General features: G+C 42.5%; 1 protein-coding gene across 6 annotated transcripts in view; it reads left to right on the top strand.

Annotated features, from left to right (window-relative positions):
• Nucleotides 1–11,751: 11,751 nt before the first annotated feature.
• Nucleotides 11,752–22,308, top strand: part of LOC135203231 (ankyrin-1-like) — a 91,530-nt gene continuing 80,973 nt past the window's right edge. For 5 of the 6 annotated variants that reach the window (XM_064233000.1, XM_064232999.1, XM_064233003.1 and 2 more), the window contains exons 1-2: nt 11,752–11,886; nt 12,621–13,229. In XM_064233000.1, the coding sequence (XP_064089070.1) occupies nt 11,866–11,886; nt 12,621–13,229 (630 nt within the window). In that variant the 5' untranslated portion in view covers nt 11,752–11,865. Of the gene's footprint in view, nt 11,887–12,133; nt 12,197–12,620; nt 13,230–22,308 lie in introns of all 6 variants that reach the window. The other variant, XM_064233001.1, reaches the window with a different exon arrangement.

Here is a 22,308-nt window from a genome sequence, read left to right as displayed (position 1 = left end):
TTACTACCTAAAGGCCAAGGGATCCTAGTCTATTAAGAATGTAGCTAGGTAGGCTAAATAGCCCTGTCATAAACTTGAAATTAACGAATTGGCTGGTGTTGGCGTCATTTTCGGTTAAGATCTTTCAGTAGGCTTAACCTAAGGCCCTACCTACCTAAACTTTGGCTAAAATAAGCTAGCCTTGTTACGGTACTTTAGATTAAATGAGCAGCCTGTGATGATTTTCCCACTTACCACGAATAACAAATACAAGGAATATGCGGCAGTTGGGAGTAAACACTTGATAATATACAATGCTAATAACTAAATGAATAAAACTGTCACCGGAATTCCAACTTTCAAAGTCGTAAACATTGGTGATAATAATAGTAGTAGTATTAATATGAGTGCGCCTATCAAACGGCTCCCTCTCTCATTTTCGTTTGTTTTTATGTTCGTTTTTAGTTCATATTCTCTTTGGTAGTGCCTCTGCTTTTGATATTTTTCACATACTCAGTTTTTTTCTGTAGAAATAAAAAATACCTCATTACAATGCTAGTATTTGATTTTATCCCCATTTAAAATTCTAATACATTTAAGTTTAGTATGTCCAGTCCAGCACCGCTAAAAGATTGAATATTCAGTGTTATCATACCTATAGTTTCTTGTTATATGGTTCTTTTATGTTTCGTATAGATATTCACGACAGTTTTTTTTCTTTTAATTTCTCTTTCCATGCATTTACATCTTTTATTTATAAATTATACTGTCAAATTTTCCCTCCGGCTGAGATGGGTCTGTCTAAAGATGGTGTTAGGACTTAGCGCCGAGATTACTTGTATAAACTGGCTTAAGTAAATTCATGAAACTCTCATTCTTGTAAATCAGGTCAAAACTTTGATAAGTCAACCAATCTAGAGATTTTGAGTGAAATACCAAGTGCATGAGAGCGAGGCTTGCAGAACGTCCTCTGCATTTTTCTCTTATGACACCAATAAAGGTTAGGGTTTGACTTAGTTGATTTTCAATCAAAATGTTACTATAGCCTGATGATTTAGAAGTAAGATTCATGTAGGAAATTTTCGAGGCAGATGTCAAGAGTTTTTGGTAAGATTTCCTCATTGCCTTTGTGTAAGTTGCTGGCGTGAGGTCTCAATGAAAACAGAATTAGTACTGATGATTTATTGTGTTGTGGTTTTAGATTTATAGTTGGCCTTATGCCAGCACGGGCAGGTGATAGGTGAGTTTTAAGGATATGTGGTGAGCCTTTATAACGATAAAATGGATATGCATGTGAAATGGTATGATTGGAAAAAGTTAAATGAAAGGTGAACAGGCAAGATTATCAAACGGCTTCAAACCACAAATAAGGTACCCATCAGTAGGAGAAAAATATGGATGGTAGCGAGTACTGGCGAATCAGAGATAGCCAGTAAGGAAATCGAAATAGTTATCGTCGTAGATAAACTGAAAAAAGCAAAACTATTGAGTTCAAGAGAAGAATTTGTGTTTCTTGGCAGTCAATAGAATGGTAATAATTATGGCCATAACTGATGAATGATATATCGGCAGAAAGGCCAGGAAATTCTACATACAAACATATACATGTGATTTTTGTTGCTCAGCTAGATGAGATACAAGATTGTGATTAGTGGATAACGAAGGTCTTGACACAGGTCTTTACAATCTAGACAAGATCGTGATCAGTTGGTAAAGAAGGTCTTTACAATGGGACCTCATGGTCCATTATTTCAGAGTTGTTTTCATTTTCACGTTGCCAGTTGGCGCAAGTCCACCTTTCACTTCATGTATTTGTTAAATTTTAATAGCTTAGTTTTATAATAATAATAATAATAATAATAATAATAATAATAATAATAATAATAATAATAATAATAATAATAATAATAATAATAATAATAATAATAATAATAATAAACACGGATCTTGCGGGACCTTCGCTTAGATGTTTGTTGATTTAGCCCTTAAGGCCAGGCTATAATAGATAGTCCTAACACAATCTTTGGACAGAGCCATCCCAGTTGGAGGGATAATTTCCGACAAATGTCAGTCACTTTTCTTTAAATTACACAGTTTTGCTTAAATTTTGTGTGACTCCTTCATAAACAAAATCCAAAGTGATTTTGTTACTGGTCCAAGGATATGTCACAGGAAGATAAGCGGTGCTTTCAACGTGGTATGGCCGTTGGCATATTTCACGGGTACTTTTTCCAAATGTTTTCAGATTAAGTAACTAAAACGTCAAAATCTCAGCTCTTCAGGTCGACCAACCCTACAACCCGGTGCTTACAATAGTGTGCTATAAATCTGGTTATCTATTTTTTGCAGTTCATTAATTTTTTTTAGCTTCTTTAATCAAATGGCACACAGAAACTGTTTGTGGTTCTCATTTATCTGTAAATATGTTTTAAAAAATCTTTTTTATTCAGTTTGACTACAGGCAGTGGTGTGAATACGAAAGGGACACGTTTGATACTTAAAAAGAAAATTGGCGAATTGGGCAATGTAGAATATTTGAGTAGCAATGCGAAATGACGTTGGAATGGCTCCTTCTCTCCGAGGTACCAACAAAGGTAGACTTGTGTAATCATTGTCTTTCTCAGCCAAGAGCCGGTTGTGTTGTATAGAGTCCGTGAATTTTCCAGTTTTAACTCTAATCCTTTTGTATCTTTGTCATCCGAGCTTTGGCCTAGTTAATTTTCAGTTAAATTGTAGTTTGATGATTCAGAAGTAAGATCTATGTAAAATTGTAACTCTTTGAGGCCGATTTAGAGAGATTTTCAAGCTTTTTTCTTTATTTAAATGTTCTCGTGTCACTGTGGACACTGCTGGGGCCTCGTGGTCAATAATTTCAGAGTTGGATTTCCATTGTAAGTTGTCAGTTGGTGGGAGTCAGCCTTTCATTTCATGAATTTGTTAAACTTGAATAGTTCATATATTTTATAATAAAAATGAAAAACCGACCCTGATCTTGCTGGACATTCGTTTAGATGTTTGTTGATTTTGCCCTTAAGGTCAGTCTATAGTAGTCCTGTAAAGACAACGTCTTTTCAATGCTTTTATTTTCATTTCAACGACTTGCTAAGTTCCAATGTATATCATTCAATAGAAATATATGTGCACACAGACTACGTCTGTGCATATTATCATTTATCTGTCTGCAAAGAAACACAGATTGTTGATCTCTGCGTTCGAACCTCTGTCGACCTGACCCAGGTACTACATGTCCGTCCGCACCTGTCATTGTATACCCGCGCTTGGGCAATAAAGCATCAGTACCCAGTTACCAGTCTATCTTGTCCTCACAGCTGGTGACCTCCCAGACTGGACGGTAAACACAGCGGTTTTGGCCTTGCCATTAACAGACTCACTACGGCTGCTTCCCTTCAGAGAACTTTTAATGGAATCACACAGGGATACAAAGTCTAGGTCTAAAAGCTCCTTTCCTTGGTTGACACCGCCGCCACTAACGGACTCATTACAGCACACCTTTCCAGGTGTGTTCTGGCGTCTTTGAACAGTTTGGCTCCTGCCATTAACGACACACGGTGACTGCATTTAGAAGTCATTGACAGAACCACACGGTGTCTAGTCTTGACTTTGACAAACCCGACACCATTAATGGACTAAATATGGAGCTTTTGCGTTTTGGTGTGTGAGACAGCCACGATGACAGAGTCTGTGGTATGCAGTTCTTCCTTCGACACTCGGATCCTCCACAACACTCTTACATCCACGAGAGCATCAATCAGCCATACAGTCAAACTTCCACCATTCTCACAACAGAATACTGCATCATGGTCCTGTGAATCAAGGACAAGGGAGCCAAGGCCGACATCATCATGACGATGCTTCCAGAGGAGGTCTTCAGCTGTATCATCCCGTGGTTGGACACACAGGTCGGTCAGATAACCTAAGGGGACCTGAAGAACAAACTCGTCGGGACATACTCCCTTCCCGTTCCGGTGAGGGCCACCCAAGTCCTCGGCCTCATCAACCAGCCCCTGGGAGCCACAGCACCTAAGGACGCCTGGGGCGAGTTGACAGGCCTCCTGTTGCTGCTGGAAATTGACATGGATGGGCAGAGGAAGGAGATCAGCCTGTCGCAGGAGATTTTCCTATGACATCTTCCACAGGACACGAGGGAGCAGATCACCAAGGCGGACACACTCCTGATGGACGTCCTGGATGACAGGGGCCAGGAGCTCCAGGAGGCTGCTAGGGCCTTGAGATACGCTGCGATGCCTTCAGTCAATAGTGCAGTGGTGAAGGAACCTAATGGGACGGACGTGAATGCGGTCTATTGGAAGAAGGCGCCCCTGCAGTGGTTCGGGAAGGATGCCAGGAATTGCAGAGCACCCTGTTCCTTTCCAAAAAACTAGGACGGTGGTCACCCTCAACAGCAGCCATGGCCACAAACTCTACAGGATCCCACCTAGTGGGGTTCTACATCTGTGATGCCATACTGGGACGTAGGATGCTGGTGGACACAGGGGCGATGCAGTCAGCCTTCTTGTCAGTGGAGGACTACAACTACACACCCAATGCCGCTGCTTCACTGATGGCCGTAAACAGGAGTCCCATCTGCTGTTCCAGGACCTGGACCCTCAAGATATCCATCCTGGGCCGCACCTATGTCTGGCCCTTCATCATCGCAGACATCAAGGTTCCTCTCCTGAGGCTGACTTCCTGGTGCATCATGGACTTCTGGTAGATGTGGGCCGCAAACCTTTACTGGACATGGGGACCAGCCGTTCTCGATCACTCCCAGCTGGACCGGGTATACCTGCCGTATGCTCCCTTGCACCGCACAAGTACGACATCATCCTGTGAGAGTTTTCCAATGTCTTCAAGCTGGAGCTGCGTCAGGTGGCCAGAACCCATCCAAACACAGAATCTACCACCACATCTCCACTATGGGACCTCCTACGTATGCCAATTTCCGTTGTCTGCCACCCAAGAGGCTCCAGGATGCCAGACGTGTGTTCAGCGACATGGAACAGATGGGAATCTGTAGAAAGGTGTCGAGTTCATGTGCGTCTCTCCTCCACATGGTGAAGAAGTCCGATGGTGCCCTGCAGGCCATGTGGGAACTTTCGCTGCCTGAACCTCATGACGACCCCGGACTATGGCGGAGTTATGAAGTTCCATTTGACAACGTCTGTGTGTGTGTGTGTGAGAGAGAGAGAGATAGAGAGTGAGAGAGAGATAGAGAGAGAAAGAGAGAGAGAGGGTGTAATTGCTGTATGGATAGTTAATGACTGAATGGGTTGTCGATAGGTTCTGGGCTGTTTGCTGTTGGAAGTCTGTGTTTTGAGTGAGAGTTTTGAGTCAGTCTTAAGCGAATCTTTGGTGAGAACTGGTGATGTTAGTAGTGTCGGACAGTTATTTGAAGGATTGGAAATTAGCTGTTTTTTGTGTGTTGTTTTGTTGTTGTTAAGTTAGTGTTTTTTTTTGCTTGGTGTTGTTAGTGGGTGTGTATGTTGCCTTTTGTGCTGTTTTTTTTTTTGTGTTTGTGCAGTGGTCTTGGGTTGTGATTGTTCCTTTTTTGTTGTTGTGTTGTTGAGTTTTTGGTTGTTTGCTGTGTTGTTAGGTTGTGGTTATGTTCCTTGATTGTTGTTGTGGTTGTGTTCCTTGGTGGTTGTTGTGTTGTTGTTGTGTTCTTTGGTGGTTGTTGTTATTGTTGTCCTTGGTTGTTGTGTTGTTATTGGGTTGTAGTCCTTGGTCGTTGTGTTGTGTTATTGGGTTGTGGGTTGTGATTTTTTGTGTTGTTGTTGGTATTTCTGTGACCTCGACAGCGGACAGCACAGGATAGCTGGGAGTGACTTGATTGATTGGTAAGTACATGTGTTTTGTGTTTTTTTGTCAATTGTCCTGCTGTATTTGTTGTGTAATGAAGAAAGTGTGATTGAGGGTGGATTTTGGCAGCTGGACTGATTAGGTATATGTGGGGGGGATTCTGCAGCTTGTTTTTTGAGCTTGTGATTCAGCCACAGGACCACTACCCTCTGCCAAATATGCAGGACCTCACCAGGGCCCTTCATGTGGCCAAGATCTTCACAAAGATGGACTTACTCAAGTCCTACTGCCAAGTTTCTGTACACCCTGACAACGTTCCTAAGACGGCCATCATCATGCCGTTCGGGACGTACACATTCTCTTACTCCACTTTCAGCCTCAGGTGGCCAGAACCCCATCCAAACACAGAATCTACCACCACATCACTACGGGACCTCCTACGTATGCCAAGTTCCGTTGTCTGCCACCCAAGAGGCTCCAGGATGCCAGACGTGTGTTTGCCGATATGGAACGGATGGGAATCTGCAGAAAGGCGTCGAGTTCATGTGCATCTCTCCTCCACATGGTGAAGAAGTCCGATGGTGCCCTAGAGGCCATGTTGGAACTTTCGCTGCCTGAACCTCGTGACGACCCCGGACCCCTACCCCCTGCCAAATATGCAAGACCTCACCAGAGCCCTTCATGGGGCCAAGATCTCCACAAAGATGGACTTACTCAAGTCCTACTTCCAAGTTCCTGCACGCCCCGACAACGTTCCTAAGACGGCCATCATCATGCCGTTCAGGACGTACACATTCTCTTACTCCACTTTCAGCCTCAGGAATGCCAGGGCTACCTTCCAACTCCTGATGGACAGCATCTTGGGGGATCCGCCTTTCTACATCTGCTACATGGATAACATCCTGGTCTTCTCCAAATCCCCAGAAGAACACATGAACCACGTACGGGCAGTCCTGAAACGGCTCCAGGAGAACGGATTGGTCATTCATTTTGACAAATGCACCTTGCCACAGTTCTCTCAGTAATTATGCGAATTGCTCTGCTTTTTATTATGTCAATGCCATCAAGTCTTTGAGAGTAGTTACATTCATTTTGATGAGATTGAAATTGAGTTGCCAATGAAAATAGTAAATTGTAACTAGATGGCTAGTTGACCAGTCAGCTAGCATCGAAGATGATGCTTCTCTCCCTTCTCGCTACAGATCCAGGACAGTTAGGACGTCCATGTGATTGCTCTTGCATTCCAAGTCAAGAATACGGCCTCCACCATGAGGTGGTTATGAGTTTGCAGCTAGGGTTTTATAAATTTAATAGTTAAAGATGCAACTACCCTCAGTGACGATGAGAGACGTGATCATGATTGCATTAGAACTAATTTTATTGTGATAACTTCGTGACCACGTGGTCACACAAGTGTACTGAATGTGTATTGGGGCAGGAAGCCTGTTTGGTTCAATTATTGTTGATTAGTACATAGCCATGAGATAGGGTTTTATTTTTGTAATAAAATTGTTAAAAGTAAACAACCTTAATTCTGTTGCCCTTGTATCTGGGCTGGAAGGTGACCCCTAAGATAGGTCAATCATGCCGAGAACACCTGGCGCATCCAGTGATAATGGTCACTGAGTAAATCGCGACAGGAAACATAAGAGTCAAAGAGAATATTAATCATGATTCTCTATTTCTCTACTTTTACTGAAATTAAGCTGTGATAAAATCTGATCCTATGTGCCCCTAACAAAAGGTTCATATTCAATTTTCAATTTCCAGCCGTATTGTTTAAAGTTAAGTTGAGTCATAGGGTTCGATTTTTTAAACATAACTCAAGGCTGAAACTGCGATTGGGACTTTGCAAAGGAGCTTTTATTGTCATGACCCAAAATAGTGTTACCTCTAATTTATCCAGATTTGTGTGGGTGTTCCACTTGTTTTTGTGTGTTTTCTTATCACTACGGTGCCTAACTACCCTATCCATGCATCTGTGTAAATACAGACGTCCACTGCGTAAACGCATATTCACTGTTTAATATGATTTGTTACGAAAGAATTAATAATCACCCAAAATGAAAAAAATTAACACAGTATATGATTATGATATTTCAAGAGAACTTCTGGAAACAGAAACTCAATGATAAAAACCCGCAGTAGCGAAATCCCAATGATGTAGATTAAATCTGTAAAAAAGTAAGATTAAGAATGTCTCGTAACTTCAGCCACAGGAATAACAAAAATTCGACCTGTAAAGGAAGCACTCAGTTACTCCAAATGAATAAAAAAAATTGTACTTAGCTTGATTTTGTGGGAAGTCACGGTGTTCCAATAATGACACACGGCCTTGGCCCTCCTTCTCTGTTTAGCGGATGACCTGGTTTGGCTTAAGTTTTCCCCGTGCGCGTTGTTTGGATGATTCGAGTCCCTGACGATCCGATGCTGAAGACGCGTTCGGTTTGTTTCTTGAAGTGCTAGAAACGCTCAATAAACGATGTTTTCTTGGATGATTCTAATGAGAGACGAAGCTTGCGTTGCCATAGGAAGAAGACACGTCGGGTTTGTTTCTTGAAGTTATGCACTGCTGAAATCGCTCACTAAACGATGATACTAAGTTGCTTGAAGAATCTCTTGCTTTCGTCGTCGTTGACTTCTGATATGATGCATTATTCGTTATTCTTTGGAAGACGTTAATGAGTTCTTCTTAGACGCTGCCACCAATGTAAGGGCTGTTGCCTTGTATAATAAGGCGCCCTATGAGGTAATGTTAGACTTGCGATAATCTTACGCTAAGTCGACTGGTTATGCACTTCCATACTCACTGGAGTGTCTTGGGGTTTGATGATAACTTTCGAAGTAAGTATCTTCTTTCGTTATGACGACGATGTGTTAAACTCATGATGATATCTTCTTTCTGATGTGAGGTTTCTAGTAAAAAACACGAAATATAAAAAATACATGTATTCTTCTGAGATTACATGATGAATATCAGATAGGATTGTACAGGTCTTCTAATGACGATGGCTTGATCGCTTCTGCCAGTGATGATGGCCAATTCAACTCTACATGATGAAGCTTAGGTAAAGATGTACAGGTCTGCCAATGATGACGGCTAACTCTATTCTGACTCCTATCTCTGTTACAAATCATAAAGGAAGCAGACAGTAGCTCGAACATATGAACATACATACAGATGACACATTTTAAAAATCACGTAGGCCGTTTGAATTATAGGTTGCGGTAGTTGTCTCAAGCAGGAAGCTTGGACTAATGTTTTCAAAACAAATGAAGGACCACAGGTGACAGCATGTCATCTTAGCCTACTTTATTGTATACGTCATCTTAGCATACTTTATCGTCTCTGGTCTGATCACATTCCTGCAAGCAATCTGGTTGACCTCTTTAGTTTTAGTTTTTTATATATATGGAATAACATTCCATATTTTTATTATGTAATTACTTACAATGTTGTGTCCTCGTAAAATAACTGGTGCTAATATAAGCTTAGTTCTGCAACCTGATCAGAGGAGAAGAAGAGGAATTTTGCTATTGAAATATCACCTTGTTGTAGCAAAGAATTGCCAAAATAACCAATGTATGTGATTTGGGAGACAAAGGAATGGCATGCAGTGAAAATGCTAAAATTTGCAAGAACCATCTGAAAGAATCAAATTTAAGTACTGCCATATGAATCTTGAGTCAAATTTTAGTAATTGTATTAATTTTTAGTTCTTAGAATAAAATATGAAACGTAATGCGTGATCAACTAGTCCTAACTTGGCTTCACCAAGGCTGACTCTCAAGCGAGGAGTCATTCTTTCCCAGAGCACCAATAACTTCAGGTAGGCGAAAATTCTTCTCCTCTGATATAGCTGGGTAATAGTATAGGGACATGTGTAACATGAAACTTTATCTGATTCCATCCGTCTTATAATGGAGTTCAAGTTATTGATAGTAGTGAAACCGTGTTAGTATTCAACTAGTAATCCAATTGGATGTGTTTTGTAACGATTTCTTTAGACTCGTGAAATTTAGGTTTCCATGCACTTGGGAAATTTCAGTCAAAAACATGTGCTACATGATTTCTTCCAGAACGAGTGTTTCATTTTAAGTTTCAATGACAGGCACTGTTGCAGTGATTTGTTCTGCTTAGAAATTCATTGTTGAAGTGTTTTAAATTCTATTTTTGTAATAAATTCCAACCCCTCCACTGTGTAGCAGTAGTTTTGTCCTGGGATCTTGCTATCGGCTCGCAACATCCAAGCCACAAGCATCACTAATTCACAAAATTCGCGACAGGAAGCACAAGCAATGATTAATATCATCAATACTTATTTCTCTCAAGGGAGGAACTACACCATATTGTAACTTTGTATATGTATGGGCTAGCCGTATTCTTAAGAGTATACAATATGTTGGAGGGGGGGAGTGTGCCTTGCTGGTAAGGATCTTTCGTATCCAATATTGTCCTGAACTCTGTATGGACTAATAAAGTTTCAGAGGCTAGCTATCTTTCTCTAGCCCTCACATGGTGCAGTGACAATCAAGAAGCAAGGACTTAATCAAGATGAGTTGGCATTTGTGAAGGGTCACGGCCACAAGAAGGTCTGCAAACTTGCCAGCTGCCCCAGTAGAAGGAGCCGGCAGGATCTCACATGCATTGCAGTCTCAACAAGCAGTGATTGAGGTACTGGCACGTCAGTTATCAGTACTTCAAGGGAACACCTCTGTACCTCCACAGTCTCCTGTGTCAGGCAGGACCCCAGCAGCAGCAGTGCCTGAGAAGTGCAAGTTAGACATGTCTCATTCCAAAGTTGGAGGAGGTTGGTAGAGTGTTGGCTTCACCTGAACAAATAGGTGGGAATGGAAGTCGTCATGCACCTGCATCTCTGGTGCGAGGCTGAATTGTAGAGTGCTTTGGATGTAAAGGTATCATCAGACAAAATATTTGCGATGATACCCTCTGCTATGCTGGATACAATACAGGAGCTAGTGACATTGTCAGCTAACCAGGCTGTGCTATGGGACACGTTCTTTTGTAGCCATCAGTCAGCAGAGGAATCCACTAAAGTTTGCTACAATAAGTGTCTACAACAGGCAATTGACTGCAGATTTAAGTGCCTGTCATGTTCTATAGATTTAGCAGAGTATATTCTTGGTAGAAAGTTCATGGTTGCCCTACATAGACCCATGCTGAAAAGAGAGTTGTATCAGTCAGCAAGTGAGTCTATGTCATTGGAGGATTTGAAAACAAAATTCTTAGCATTCGAGGCGGCAGCTTGTGACTAACTGGGGGTTAAACCCAACGTTTTTGGGGCGGCAGTCGAACTGTCTGACGAAGAGGAGCCACCTCTGGCAGAGGTTGGGGCTGCAGGTATAGGTAAGCAGCAGATAACAATTTTAAAACCGATAACAATATTGATTACAATATTGACTAATAGACATTTATACATTGCTAATGGTGTGAAAATGATGGAAGCATGGAAGTGCACGAATCTATATTCAACCTAAAGGTAGGATTATGCGGCTCTGTTTGTCGTTTACTTTTTTTAATATATAAATTCAGCCCTAAAATTCTGTAAATTCAGATGCATGCCTCTACCGCTATAGAAATTTAGGCAAGTTCAGGATCCTAGGTTAACAAGTAATATCTACGAATATACATATTAGATTTCACTGCATTCTCTTGAGGGCTGCATATCTTCTTTGGGATTAAGTAAAGATAAGCATTCCCTAGATATCATGGAGTGCTTATCTTTGTTCTGTGTTTTTCTCTGAAAGGTGATCTGTTAGTCCTGTTACAATGAATGTTAGCAATTCATTGACCATCTGGCTACCTTTACATAAATTGCAGATATTAGGAGTAATTGCAATAGCAGGGGTAGTGGCTCAGATTCTCATAAAAGATACTCTTCCATATTCATGCAACCAAATAACATCATGCAATTTATTGGTGAAATTCACTGTATGCATATGGGCCAGTTATCTCTTATCAGATAAGCGAAGAGAGGAAGCAGGCCAAATCGTAAAGCAGCCTTAGTTTACCTGAAGAGAGCCAGTACTAAGCATCTATGAGCTATGGGTGACACAACAGCACAGGTAAGTTTGTATGAAGAAAAAAAAATGTTAGGCAGCCAGTTGGAATAGTGACAGATAAAGTGAATAAGTTTGATGTTAAAAAATGCTTGATTGGGAGAAACCTGATTTATTTTGAAATTTATCTGAACATCTATGACTTATTGTAGTGGATCCAACCCGTTCAGATTCTTTAAAGGTACTCTGGCTACATATTAGACCTTTTTTCCCTGATCATTTACCAATGTTCGTGTGCCATTGGTGCCGAAAGGAAGTGGAAGAGCATAAACTGATTGAAGGTCAATTGTGAAATAACACGGAGGCATTTGGGAAGGTATGAACGACACTGAAATCTAACATTCAAATGAAGTGCTTGTAAAAGACAACATGAGTTGAAATAATTGAAACCTGATAAATTTTAACACTGCGTATCCAGATTTACACAAGCCTATTGCCATTTCTGTGATTGAAGTGGAGCAGATTAGACTGATTTTCAGGCAGAATTGTTCAAACTGTGATTCAAGCTGTAGTGGAAGGTGAAAGCACAATGTTTTCATCAACACAAGGGTGGATTTATTTTTGTCTGCTTACATAAGCCTTGCTGTTCAACCTACTAATGAAACAATACATAGAGATCAATATGATACAAAATCAAGGGGGGAGAATCTGGCTGAGAAATGCAAAGCAGTTTCATTGTCATTAGTAAATGAAACTGATTATATAATGGTTAGGTCACAGCATTTTCTTATCATTTACAGCTTTTGGCGGCTATAATGGAGAGGGATGAGGTTGGTGTTCTACGAGCCCTTGAAAATGGAGCTAATGCCAATTTTTCAGGTCGGCTTGGAGGACGACCTCTTCACACTGCAGCCTACGACAGAGACTCTGAGGATGTCATCATCATCGTGGATCACCTCCTGAAGCACAACGCAGAGATAAATGCCCAAAATAATCAAGGATTTACCCCTTTAATGGTGGCATCACTTAATGGGCATGAGGGCATCGTAAGAAAGCTGCTGCATTATGATGCTGATATCGAGATAATTCGAGGAACCTCTGGAGAAAGGGCGCTGCATCTGGCTATGAACAAAAATGGTTCTGGCACAGCCACTGCTTTGCTGGATGCTGGTGCTGACATGAACGCTCAGACATCGGAGGACAATTCAACACCTCTTCATTTAGCAGCAGAGTTTGGTAACAGTCTCTCAGCAGAAGCACTGATAAACCATCCTACCTTTGAAAGGGAGACTCTACAAGCAAAGAACAAGGGAGGAGAAACGCCTGCAGAAGTGGCAACTAGGGAGGGCCATCATGAGCTAGCTTGTCGTCTCAACTTGATTGAAGCAGCTGAGACTGATATTGATAAGGTATGGAATGTCATGAATGTTGTTACCTGCATATAATGACAGTTACAGAAGTGGTAAACCACATATTGAGTTACTGGTTAACAACTCCTGCTACCTATAATTTTCAGTAGAGTGCAAATGTTTTATGTCATCTAATCAGCTTTGTTCTTTATTTCTGGAAACACTACAGTGGTGTAATAATTGCATCATTTTGAAACTGATGCCACATACTTCATCATTAACAATGTGCCAGTATTACTTTTTCTCAACAGAATTTTGGTAATGTTTTTTAATACGTTGATAATATAGTATAGTGAAATTGGTTTAATAATGGAAGGTAAAAGTACTACATGCAATTCATATCAGTTTTGAAATTTTATGAGAAAAGCATTGCACTCAAAACATACTACATAGGAAATAGGCTGATAAAATTTATGGTATACGTAAGTACAGAATGTTATTCTATGAATCACATTTTCTTTTACTGACTTATGTGAAGGTCTACAAACAGCCAGACTGCATCAAGCAATAAATGAATGTCTAAATTCTAAAAATGGAATGGAATGGAATATAGAGTTTAGGCCAAAGGCCAAGTGCTGAGACCTATGAGGTCATTCAGCACTTAAAAGGAAATTGAGAGTAGATAGAAAGGTTTGAAAGTTGTAACAGGAGGAAAACTTCGCAGTTGCACTGTGAAATAATTATTGTTAGATGACAGCGAATGTGAATGGAGGTACAGCAGAAGGAATAAAAGGGGTTGCAGCAAGGGACCAAAAGGACATTACATAGAACCTTTAGTAATGCATAAAGTGCACTGTGTGAGACACTACCCCTCTACAGGGAAGTATAGATTTGTCAGTTCCTAAACGAATACAAACCTTCAGTCTTTGCATAGGATGTGCCTGCAGCCCGAGCTGGAATGACTATTTAACTTTCAAACAAGGTAGTTAACTACTGAAGGTAGGGATGGAAGCCCGCCCAAGTGTCGGTACCGGTATGTACTCCACTTTACTTTTGGCTGCCGTCAAGTGTAGACATCTCTGCTCGACTGACCGTTTGACCTTTCCTTTCTTTTGTTTGTTGTATTTGTTATATGGGTGTTTGTTGTTGTTTTGCTTATACATAATTGAAACCCACAACTTATCTGAGCCTATGGAGAGAGACTGTGCCATGAGGCATTGCCCTGGCACTACCAGACCCTGCAATCGGTTCCTCTCCTCTTGAGATTGACCCTCATACCCTGTGCACTTTGTGCAGGACACATATGTGTAATCAATCAAGTCGTTGTTCGCAGTGTCGTGTTTGGCCATCTGAACAGTGGGTGCAGTTTGCCTGGAAAAGGAGGAGAGAAAGGAGGGTTTCCCAGGTGTCACTGGATTGCAATATGCCACCGGTGACACCGAGGTTTTCTCTGGATTTTTCCTGCCCCCAGCTGTTACCACTCCTAAGGGAGTGCTCTCCTACTACTTTGTCAGTAGAGAGTTGGCTGGTTGTCCACTATGATTCTTTGGCGGTGGACTGTTTGCTCAGGGGAGGGGGTTGGAATTTCCCCCATGGGATGAAGGGAGAGTGCCCCTTTTAACCCAGCATGTGTTGCAGGTGTGGCAGAGCCAGAAGGGCTTAGGGAGTTATGGTCCTCCCTAGGCCTCCCTGGGGTGCCTTTTATGGAGGGATTGATCCTGCACTGGAGGGTCTCTAGTGGTGGCCACCCCCCTAAAACCCATCACTGCTGCTTCCTTGATCGTGACAATGTCTACTGTCACAATGTCTACCAGATCAAGTACCACCATGGCGGTGGTTCCTAAGACCTTGACTTTAGTAGTGTGCCCTCAAATGTTCCCTCTGACTTCCTCCTCCTGGGGGAACATCTTTTTCCCCTCTCTGTTTTCCAAGGCCTACCAGGAATGTGAAAAGAGGTGAAGAAGAGGAGTCAGAAGTCTTCTTTGTCATCATTTTCATTTTGTACTACCGGCTCCTCCCCTTCTCCCAAAGCTAGCAAGTGGAGGAATAGGAAGGCTGCCTTCCCCAGCTGTAGGAAGTCTCCAAAGGGCTTCTGATGGTGAGCCTTCTTCCACGGAAAAGGCTAAGGGTTCTCTCGTTTGCACTCCCACCCTGTCTAAGGACTTAGGGAGCAACTGCTGCACTGGGTTCTGCAGACCCCCGTGGCGCTGGTTCTGGTCCTGGTAGGGGACCCAGGCCCGGCCTAATGAGAGAGAGTGACCTCCAAGCATGCAGGCACTCTCTCACCCCCTGCATGTTACAAGAAACGGTGCCACCGTCCCAGTCTGTTTACTTGGGAGAGGCAAGAGGAGGTCCCCATCCATTCTTCTTCTCCTGTAGAGCTCCCAACTTCTAAGAAGATAGTAGAATGTCTTCGGGACAGCTCCCATTCACGTTCACATGAACAAGAATGCTCTCCTTGACCTGTACAGCCATCATCACTGCAGGTAGATGACTGCCTACAGCCTTCCTCACCTGTTGGGGCTTCGGCACCTGGCAGCTCCATGAAGGGTGTTAGGCATCCATCACCTAGCTCCTCCACCTTTTTGGGGTTTACTAGGAGTCGGACAGGCCTATGGTGTGGGGCTGGGAATATTAACTTTCCCGTCTCAGCCTGTCCACAGAAGCTTACACTCTGGGTATGGTCCTTGGACTGGACTTGTCATGTGCTTGAGTGGTGGAGAGATTGCCAGGGGGTTCTGGTGAGTGTCTCTCTCCTACAGGGAGTGTAACCTGGGAAGACCATGATCTGGAAGGGCTTGAGGGTCCTGTTCCCCGGGACTCTGACACCCCCAAGTTGCAGAGCACCTACACAGAAATCGTTTGGTTTGTCAGTATAACAATCTCAAGGAAGAGACCATGGCTGTCCTGTGGACAGTTTATCAGCCCTCAAAGCCTTTTGGGAATCTAAAAAGGAACTCAAAGCCTAAATGGGCTTGCCATGGTCAGGACATACTGAAGGGGTCTTAGACCAGGTGAATTCTTGTGTCTGGGCTAGAGAATACTCTTAGGTCTAGCTGTTCATGCAAGACACTTCCTCCTCTCAATCACCAGAAGAGATACTACATTCCGTTGAAGAAGCCATTGCTGACTAAACAGGTTGACCTGGACCTAGTTCACCTGTACCTGGGTCTGTTGCTGGACCACCTCCATGTAGAGAGAGTCTCCCTTTTGCAGCAGGAGGCGCAGCACTGGAATCAACTGCTATGGTAGCGTTGCAGACAGTTTCCTGGATTGATCTGTGGTCCCTGTCATTGGCAAAGATTGCTTCCTCTTCCTCTTCAGGCTCTCATAACTCTAAAGAGGATGCCACGTTTAAGAGACTGATGTTGTCTGGAAGTAGGGCCAACTCCTACCTAGGCCACCAGACAGCTAACCTGTGGACTAACCTGATGCTTAAGAGGAGAGATGCTGTCTTGACTTGAGTCACCAGGTTTCTTGGTTCTGAGTCAGCCTTGACTCTTAGGAAAGGACTGGTACTGGGTCCCACTTGCCTCTTCCTTAGAGAAGTGGATGCTGCGGTGGACAGATGGAGAACAGAGAATAACGACTGTTTTGTTTACCAGGTAATGGCCAAGACCTCCAGGTCAGGCTGGCCCTTCCTCCTTGGGCTCTAGGAAGTCCTAGGCTTCCAAGGGCCCTCACAGGAATACCCAGTCTTCTTCTGCCCGTGCCAAGAAGGGTGCTCAGCAGTGCTCTTTAAAACTCCCTTCTCAGCCTGGGAGAGGAGACAAGAGTAAGAAGAAGGGAGGCAGATGCTAGGGGTGTCGTTCCTCCTCACGTGTTGTCATTGGTGGCGGGTGCCTGTCGAGCCACTGGGCAACATGGTAGCAATATGAAGAGAAAACCTGGGTAATAGATGTCCTTTGGGTAGGATATCTACTTCCCTTCGAGTTCCCATCACCACTTACGAAAGATCTGGTGCACTTCCAGATGCATGTTCCTGGCGTGCTAAAGGATCTTGCCCTGTGGGGGAGATGAACACAATGCCGAAGAAAGGTGCTGTAGAAGTCGTGATGGACTGGTCTCCGGGATTTTACAGGCGTCTCTTTCTCATAGAAAAAGTGACAAGTGGATGGAGGCTGGTCATAGATCTCTCCACCTGAACTGAATCGTTCATCAGACTCAGTTGAAGGTGGATGCAGCGCACTCAGTACTCACTGCCATCTGGGAACTTGACTTCATGCTTTTGGTGGATCTGAAAGATACATATTTTTGAATACCCATCCACCAGTCCTACTGAAAGTACCTCCACTTTATCCTCAGGGAGACAGTATTCCCGTTCAGGGCACTATGTTTTGGACTCTCAACTACTCCCCAGGTGTTCACTTAAGTGTTTACCCTTGTATAAACTTGGGCCCATTCAGATGGAATACATTTTCTGAGGTATCTCGACGATTGGCTAGCAAAGGATAAAGTACTTGGGCATGCTAATAGATACACCAGCAGCAAAAGTCTTCCATTCAGACTCATGTATCAGCTAGGTCAGAGAGGCAGAACAGTTGTACCTGTCTTGACAAGAGAAACCAGTACAGTGGCAAGTCGTTCTTGGTCACCTGTCGTCCTCGGAGAAGCTGGTCCCTCATGGACAGCTTCACCTTTGTTCCCTTCAGTGGAGAATGATGGGGTTCTGGTCTCTGGCAAGGGACTCTCCATTCTTTCGGATTCCTTTCTCAGAGGAAGTGAGACCGGACTTAGCCTGGTGGCTAGATGACAGGAACCTCATAAGTCATAATAGGAGTGCCTTTAGACACTCCCCCTCCTGAGATGCTTCTGTTTTCGGATGTATACACTGAGGGATGAGCAGCACACCTGAAAGAGTTGCTGGTCTTGTGTGTGTGGAACCAGAACGACAGACATCTTCTGGAACTCAAGATGGCTCTCTTAGCTCTTCAAGAGTTTCAGGATCGAGTGATGGGGCACTCTGTGATGTTGATGAGCGAAAATACCATGGTAATGGTATATTTCAACAAGCAGGGGGTAGTAGCACACTCGGTGGAGCTGTCAGCCAGGGACATTCTGGGGAACAAAGTGGTGGCAGGAGCTCAGTTGTCAGGATTAGGTGATAGGGACAGACTGGTCTCTGCACCCAGACATTGTGGAAAGATTGTTCAACCTTTGGGGTCTTCCAACGATGGACCTCTTCGCAACCCAACACAACAGGACTCTAACGTTGCTCTACTTTATCATCCCAGGCCCATGGGTAGCATTAGAAGAAGCCTTCTAATACCCACGGGATAATCTTGAGGCCTATGTCTTTCCTCCATTTTGTCTGTTGGACAGCTGATCAACAGTGTGATGATCACCCCGAATCTCAGGATGACATTGGTGGCTGCCAAGGGACTACATGCCAAAGGGTATGTGGACCTACTAGCTCTGCTTTCTGAGGTGCCAATAGAGATTTCCACATGGCACAATCTGCTTTGCTACCACATGTAGAGGTATCACTAGACTATGGAGACACTGTCACTTGACAGATGGAGACTATCTAGCATCTCTTGCGAGCGAGAGGCTTTTCTTGCCTCACAGCAAGAGAGATGTCTGGATATATTCGTAAATCCTCTGCGGCTGTGTGCCAGGGGAAATGGGCTGTCTTCTGTGGTTGGTGTCTTCAATGGGGTATCTCTTTGGTCAGAGCTACTCTTCAGCAGGTAGCAGACTTTCTTGTCTTTCTTTGCCATGAGAAGTTTCTCTCCATCTCAGTTATTAAGGGCCAGGTCTGCCCTGGGCCAAAACCTTCGCTTGAAAGGCATTGATCTCTTTTCCTTGTGGGGGATCTCTATGCTGTTGAGAAGCTTCGAATAGTCTTGCCCTCACAGGACAGCCCCATGAGCAGGATGTGACTTTTTTTACAGAGCCTGATACGTTTGCCCTATGAGCCTTTATAAGAGTTGTTTGACAGGAATTTGACCCTCAAGTGTGTTCTTGCTTGGCCTGACATTGGCAAGGAATTGGCGAACTTCATGGTCTTTCCTTCGATATTAAGCACTCAAAGGGATGGGGATCTGTCATGCTCGGGACTGTCCCAAAATTCGTAGTGAAGACTCAGAATCCATCAGTCCCTGATGCCCCTCCCTAGAGGACTGTGTTGGTGGTGCTGACGATGAGATGCTACTGTGTCCAGTTAGGGTGCTGTGGTACTATTTAAGAGGAATCAGCAATTCAGGCCTGAGTGTCGATGACCAGGAAAGAGGTGTCCAAGAACACGATTTCATTCTAGCTTTGTGAGACGATCAAGTGGGCGTACTCTACGTCTGATAAGGTGGATGGGAGTACATTCCGGGTGAGAGCTCGTGAAGTTAGGGGCATTGGACCACCCCTTGCATTCTGGTTCCACAGGTATTAAGGGAAGGAGTGTGGTCTCGATAAACCACATTCACAGCCTTTTACCTTTGGGACATGCCCATAAGTCCTTGGACATGTTTTTCTTAGGTCCTGTGATAGTTTCTCAACAAGTTGTGTAGCTCACCTGGCTCTCATAGAGGGTCAGGTAGCATCTCGCCTAAGGTTTACAGTTGGTTGCAAAAGAGAGAGTGTGTGAGTGAATGACCTCCTTCCTTTTCTTTTTTTTTTTTTTTTTTTTTTGCATTCTTCTCCCATAGGGCAGAGAGGCAGGTGGCGAGTCGTTGCATGTTGGACTGGTAAGCGCCTCAGTGGTGCAGTCAGTATGGTGTTGGCGTGCCACCTCGGTGGCCGCGAGTTCGATTCTCGAGCAGTCTATTGAGGAGTCAGAGATGTGTATTTCTGGTGATAGAAGTTTACTCTCGACGTGGTTCGGAAGTCACGTAAAGCAGTTGGTCCCATTGCTTAGTAACCACTGGTTCCATGGAACATAAAAACACCATACAAACAAACAAACAAACAAAAAGACTGGTATATTATGCAGGTGAGTCTAGATAATTGACTACCCTGTCTATAATCTAGAGCTGAGGTGGGCAGCCTTTTAAGCATCATGAGCAACCTAGTGTTTGTTTTTCAAGACGAGAGCAACAAACGTTCTTTTTTCGTAATCCTTTTTAAATGGTAGATTAACATAATTTTCATATCAGATGTCTTACTTCGTGTTGACGAAAACTTGTAAATGTTAAGGAGGAACAAATTTGTTTGCAAATTTATTTTTCTTTTCTATTTTCTTAAAGAGACCTATTAGAAGCAAATCTCTTTCCATTTCATCACAGTGAAGCACAGTAGGTTTATACTGCATGGAAATGTAATTATAGATATCAGAAAAACACATAGCCAATGTACTTATAATTTTATTTGGCTAAACCAGATTTTCTACTTTATATATATATATATATATATATATATATATATATATATATATATATATATAGTATTCATATATGAAATTGTAATAGCCACAATGCCCTCTTAACTACTCAAATTCTTTGCCATTTTTTGGATACGCTTGTATCGAAAAAGAGCAAAGAATTTGAGAAGTTAAGAGGGCATTGTGGCTATTACAATTTCATATATGAATATATATATATATATATATATATATATATATATATATATATACATATATATACTATATATATATGTATATTTTACATATATATATATATATATATATATATATATATATATATATATATATATATATATATATATCTATATCTATATATATATGTGTGTGTGTGTGTGTGCGTGCGTGTGCACTCAATGGACGTTTGAGAGCAAAAAAATAATTTTTTCTTTTCAGTGGTATGTAGGTGCTGGGTGTTGGGCATTTTTGTCTATCGGCACCCTCACAGTTTAACGAAATTGTATTTATTTATAAATTTTTAATCATGAAACTTCTTGCATCAGTGATCGCGAGCACTCAATTCACTTCCCCTGAAGGGCACTGTCAGACCATCAAAGAGCAGGAGGGAGCTTGCGAGCAACAAGTTGCCCACCTCTGATCTAGAGTACTGTAGATTGCTAGATGCAACGTCGTCCCCTCTCTGGGGAGAGAGGGGCTGACAATTAAACAAACTTGTTGGTTATCTTAGCCTGCTTTCTACGACACTATCGGTTCATTCAAGCCTTTTTTGAATGAATAAGACAAATTCATTTATTCAAAAGGCCCAGAAGTCTGATAGATGGACTCCTTCCGTTGCTCTTGGAGTCCGGGGCCCAAATTCATAAAACGTTACTAATTTAGTTGGCAGCTAGGACTAAGCATCCAATTAAGAAGTAGCCAACTAAATTGGTAGTCATAACAACTTGATAACAACCTCGCTAGCTAGTAGCCTACTAATTAGCATTTTCCTGACTTTATCATCGATTATTTCCTCCATATGACACGCCAGGGAGACCTTGCTTGAATGAGGTTGGGGGATTTGCTCGCATTAGTGTTGTTTGTAGCACGTATCTGTAGTAATGTTCCCAAGAAAAGCCTTTTCTTCGTTGATGAATACGAAGAGTTCAAAGACGTTAATACAAACAGGAAAAAAAATGATGCATGGGATTCATTGCTAGCCCAACCTTTAGCTAGATTTCCGCATATCGAGAGAAAGATGTAGGACTTAAAACATCAACTTTCGAAACTGAAAAGCGAATCCAAAGACTGCTTAATGGAAGCATAGAAAATTAAGAAACTGACAGGAGGCGGTAAACCTCCTAATGAACCCAATGCTGCTCAGCCAAAGATCCTCAATTGTGTGAGGAGACCCCAGGTTTTACAGGTAAGACGGGAGGAATAGAATCGGCTGCCAGGAAATCAGTCTACAAAGATGTGGAAGAATCTATCCTAGATGATTATGATAGTGAGCAAATTAGATATCCATAATGCAATGTGAAGTGCATGTTTATAATTTATACCGTTTTCCTTCATTGGTGTTTTATGGTATTGAATAGAGGTGGATTCTAATATGTGGCCAACAGAGATATCTGGTACAGCCACAATTGTAAGTAATGAATATCAAATGTTACCATATATAAAAGTATAGCAAAGTTCCACTAATTCTAAGATACTTCTAGCCATGCCTTAACGTCTGTGGCAAGTGTCTAATTGATTTAGTTGCATGCTAAGGAGTGAGAGCGGCCCTTGATCAATGCTAACTTAGTAAGGAGCTTAGCAAGCAACTAAATCTTAGTGGGGTTTTATGAA

The sequence above is a fragment of the Macrobrachium nipponense genome, chromosome 33 (assembly GCF_015104395.2).
Source record: "Macrobrachium nipponense isolate FS-2020 chromosome 33, ASM1510439v2, whole genome shotgun sequence".
Lineage (NCBI taxonomy): Eukaryota > Metazoa > Arthropoda > Malacostraca > Decapoda > Palaemonidae > Macrobrachium > Macrobrachium nipponense.
The sequence above is the reverse complement of the archived record's forward strand: the minus strand, read 5'-3'. Positions and strand labels throughout refer to the sequence as shown.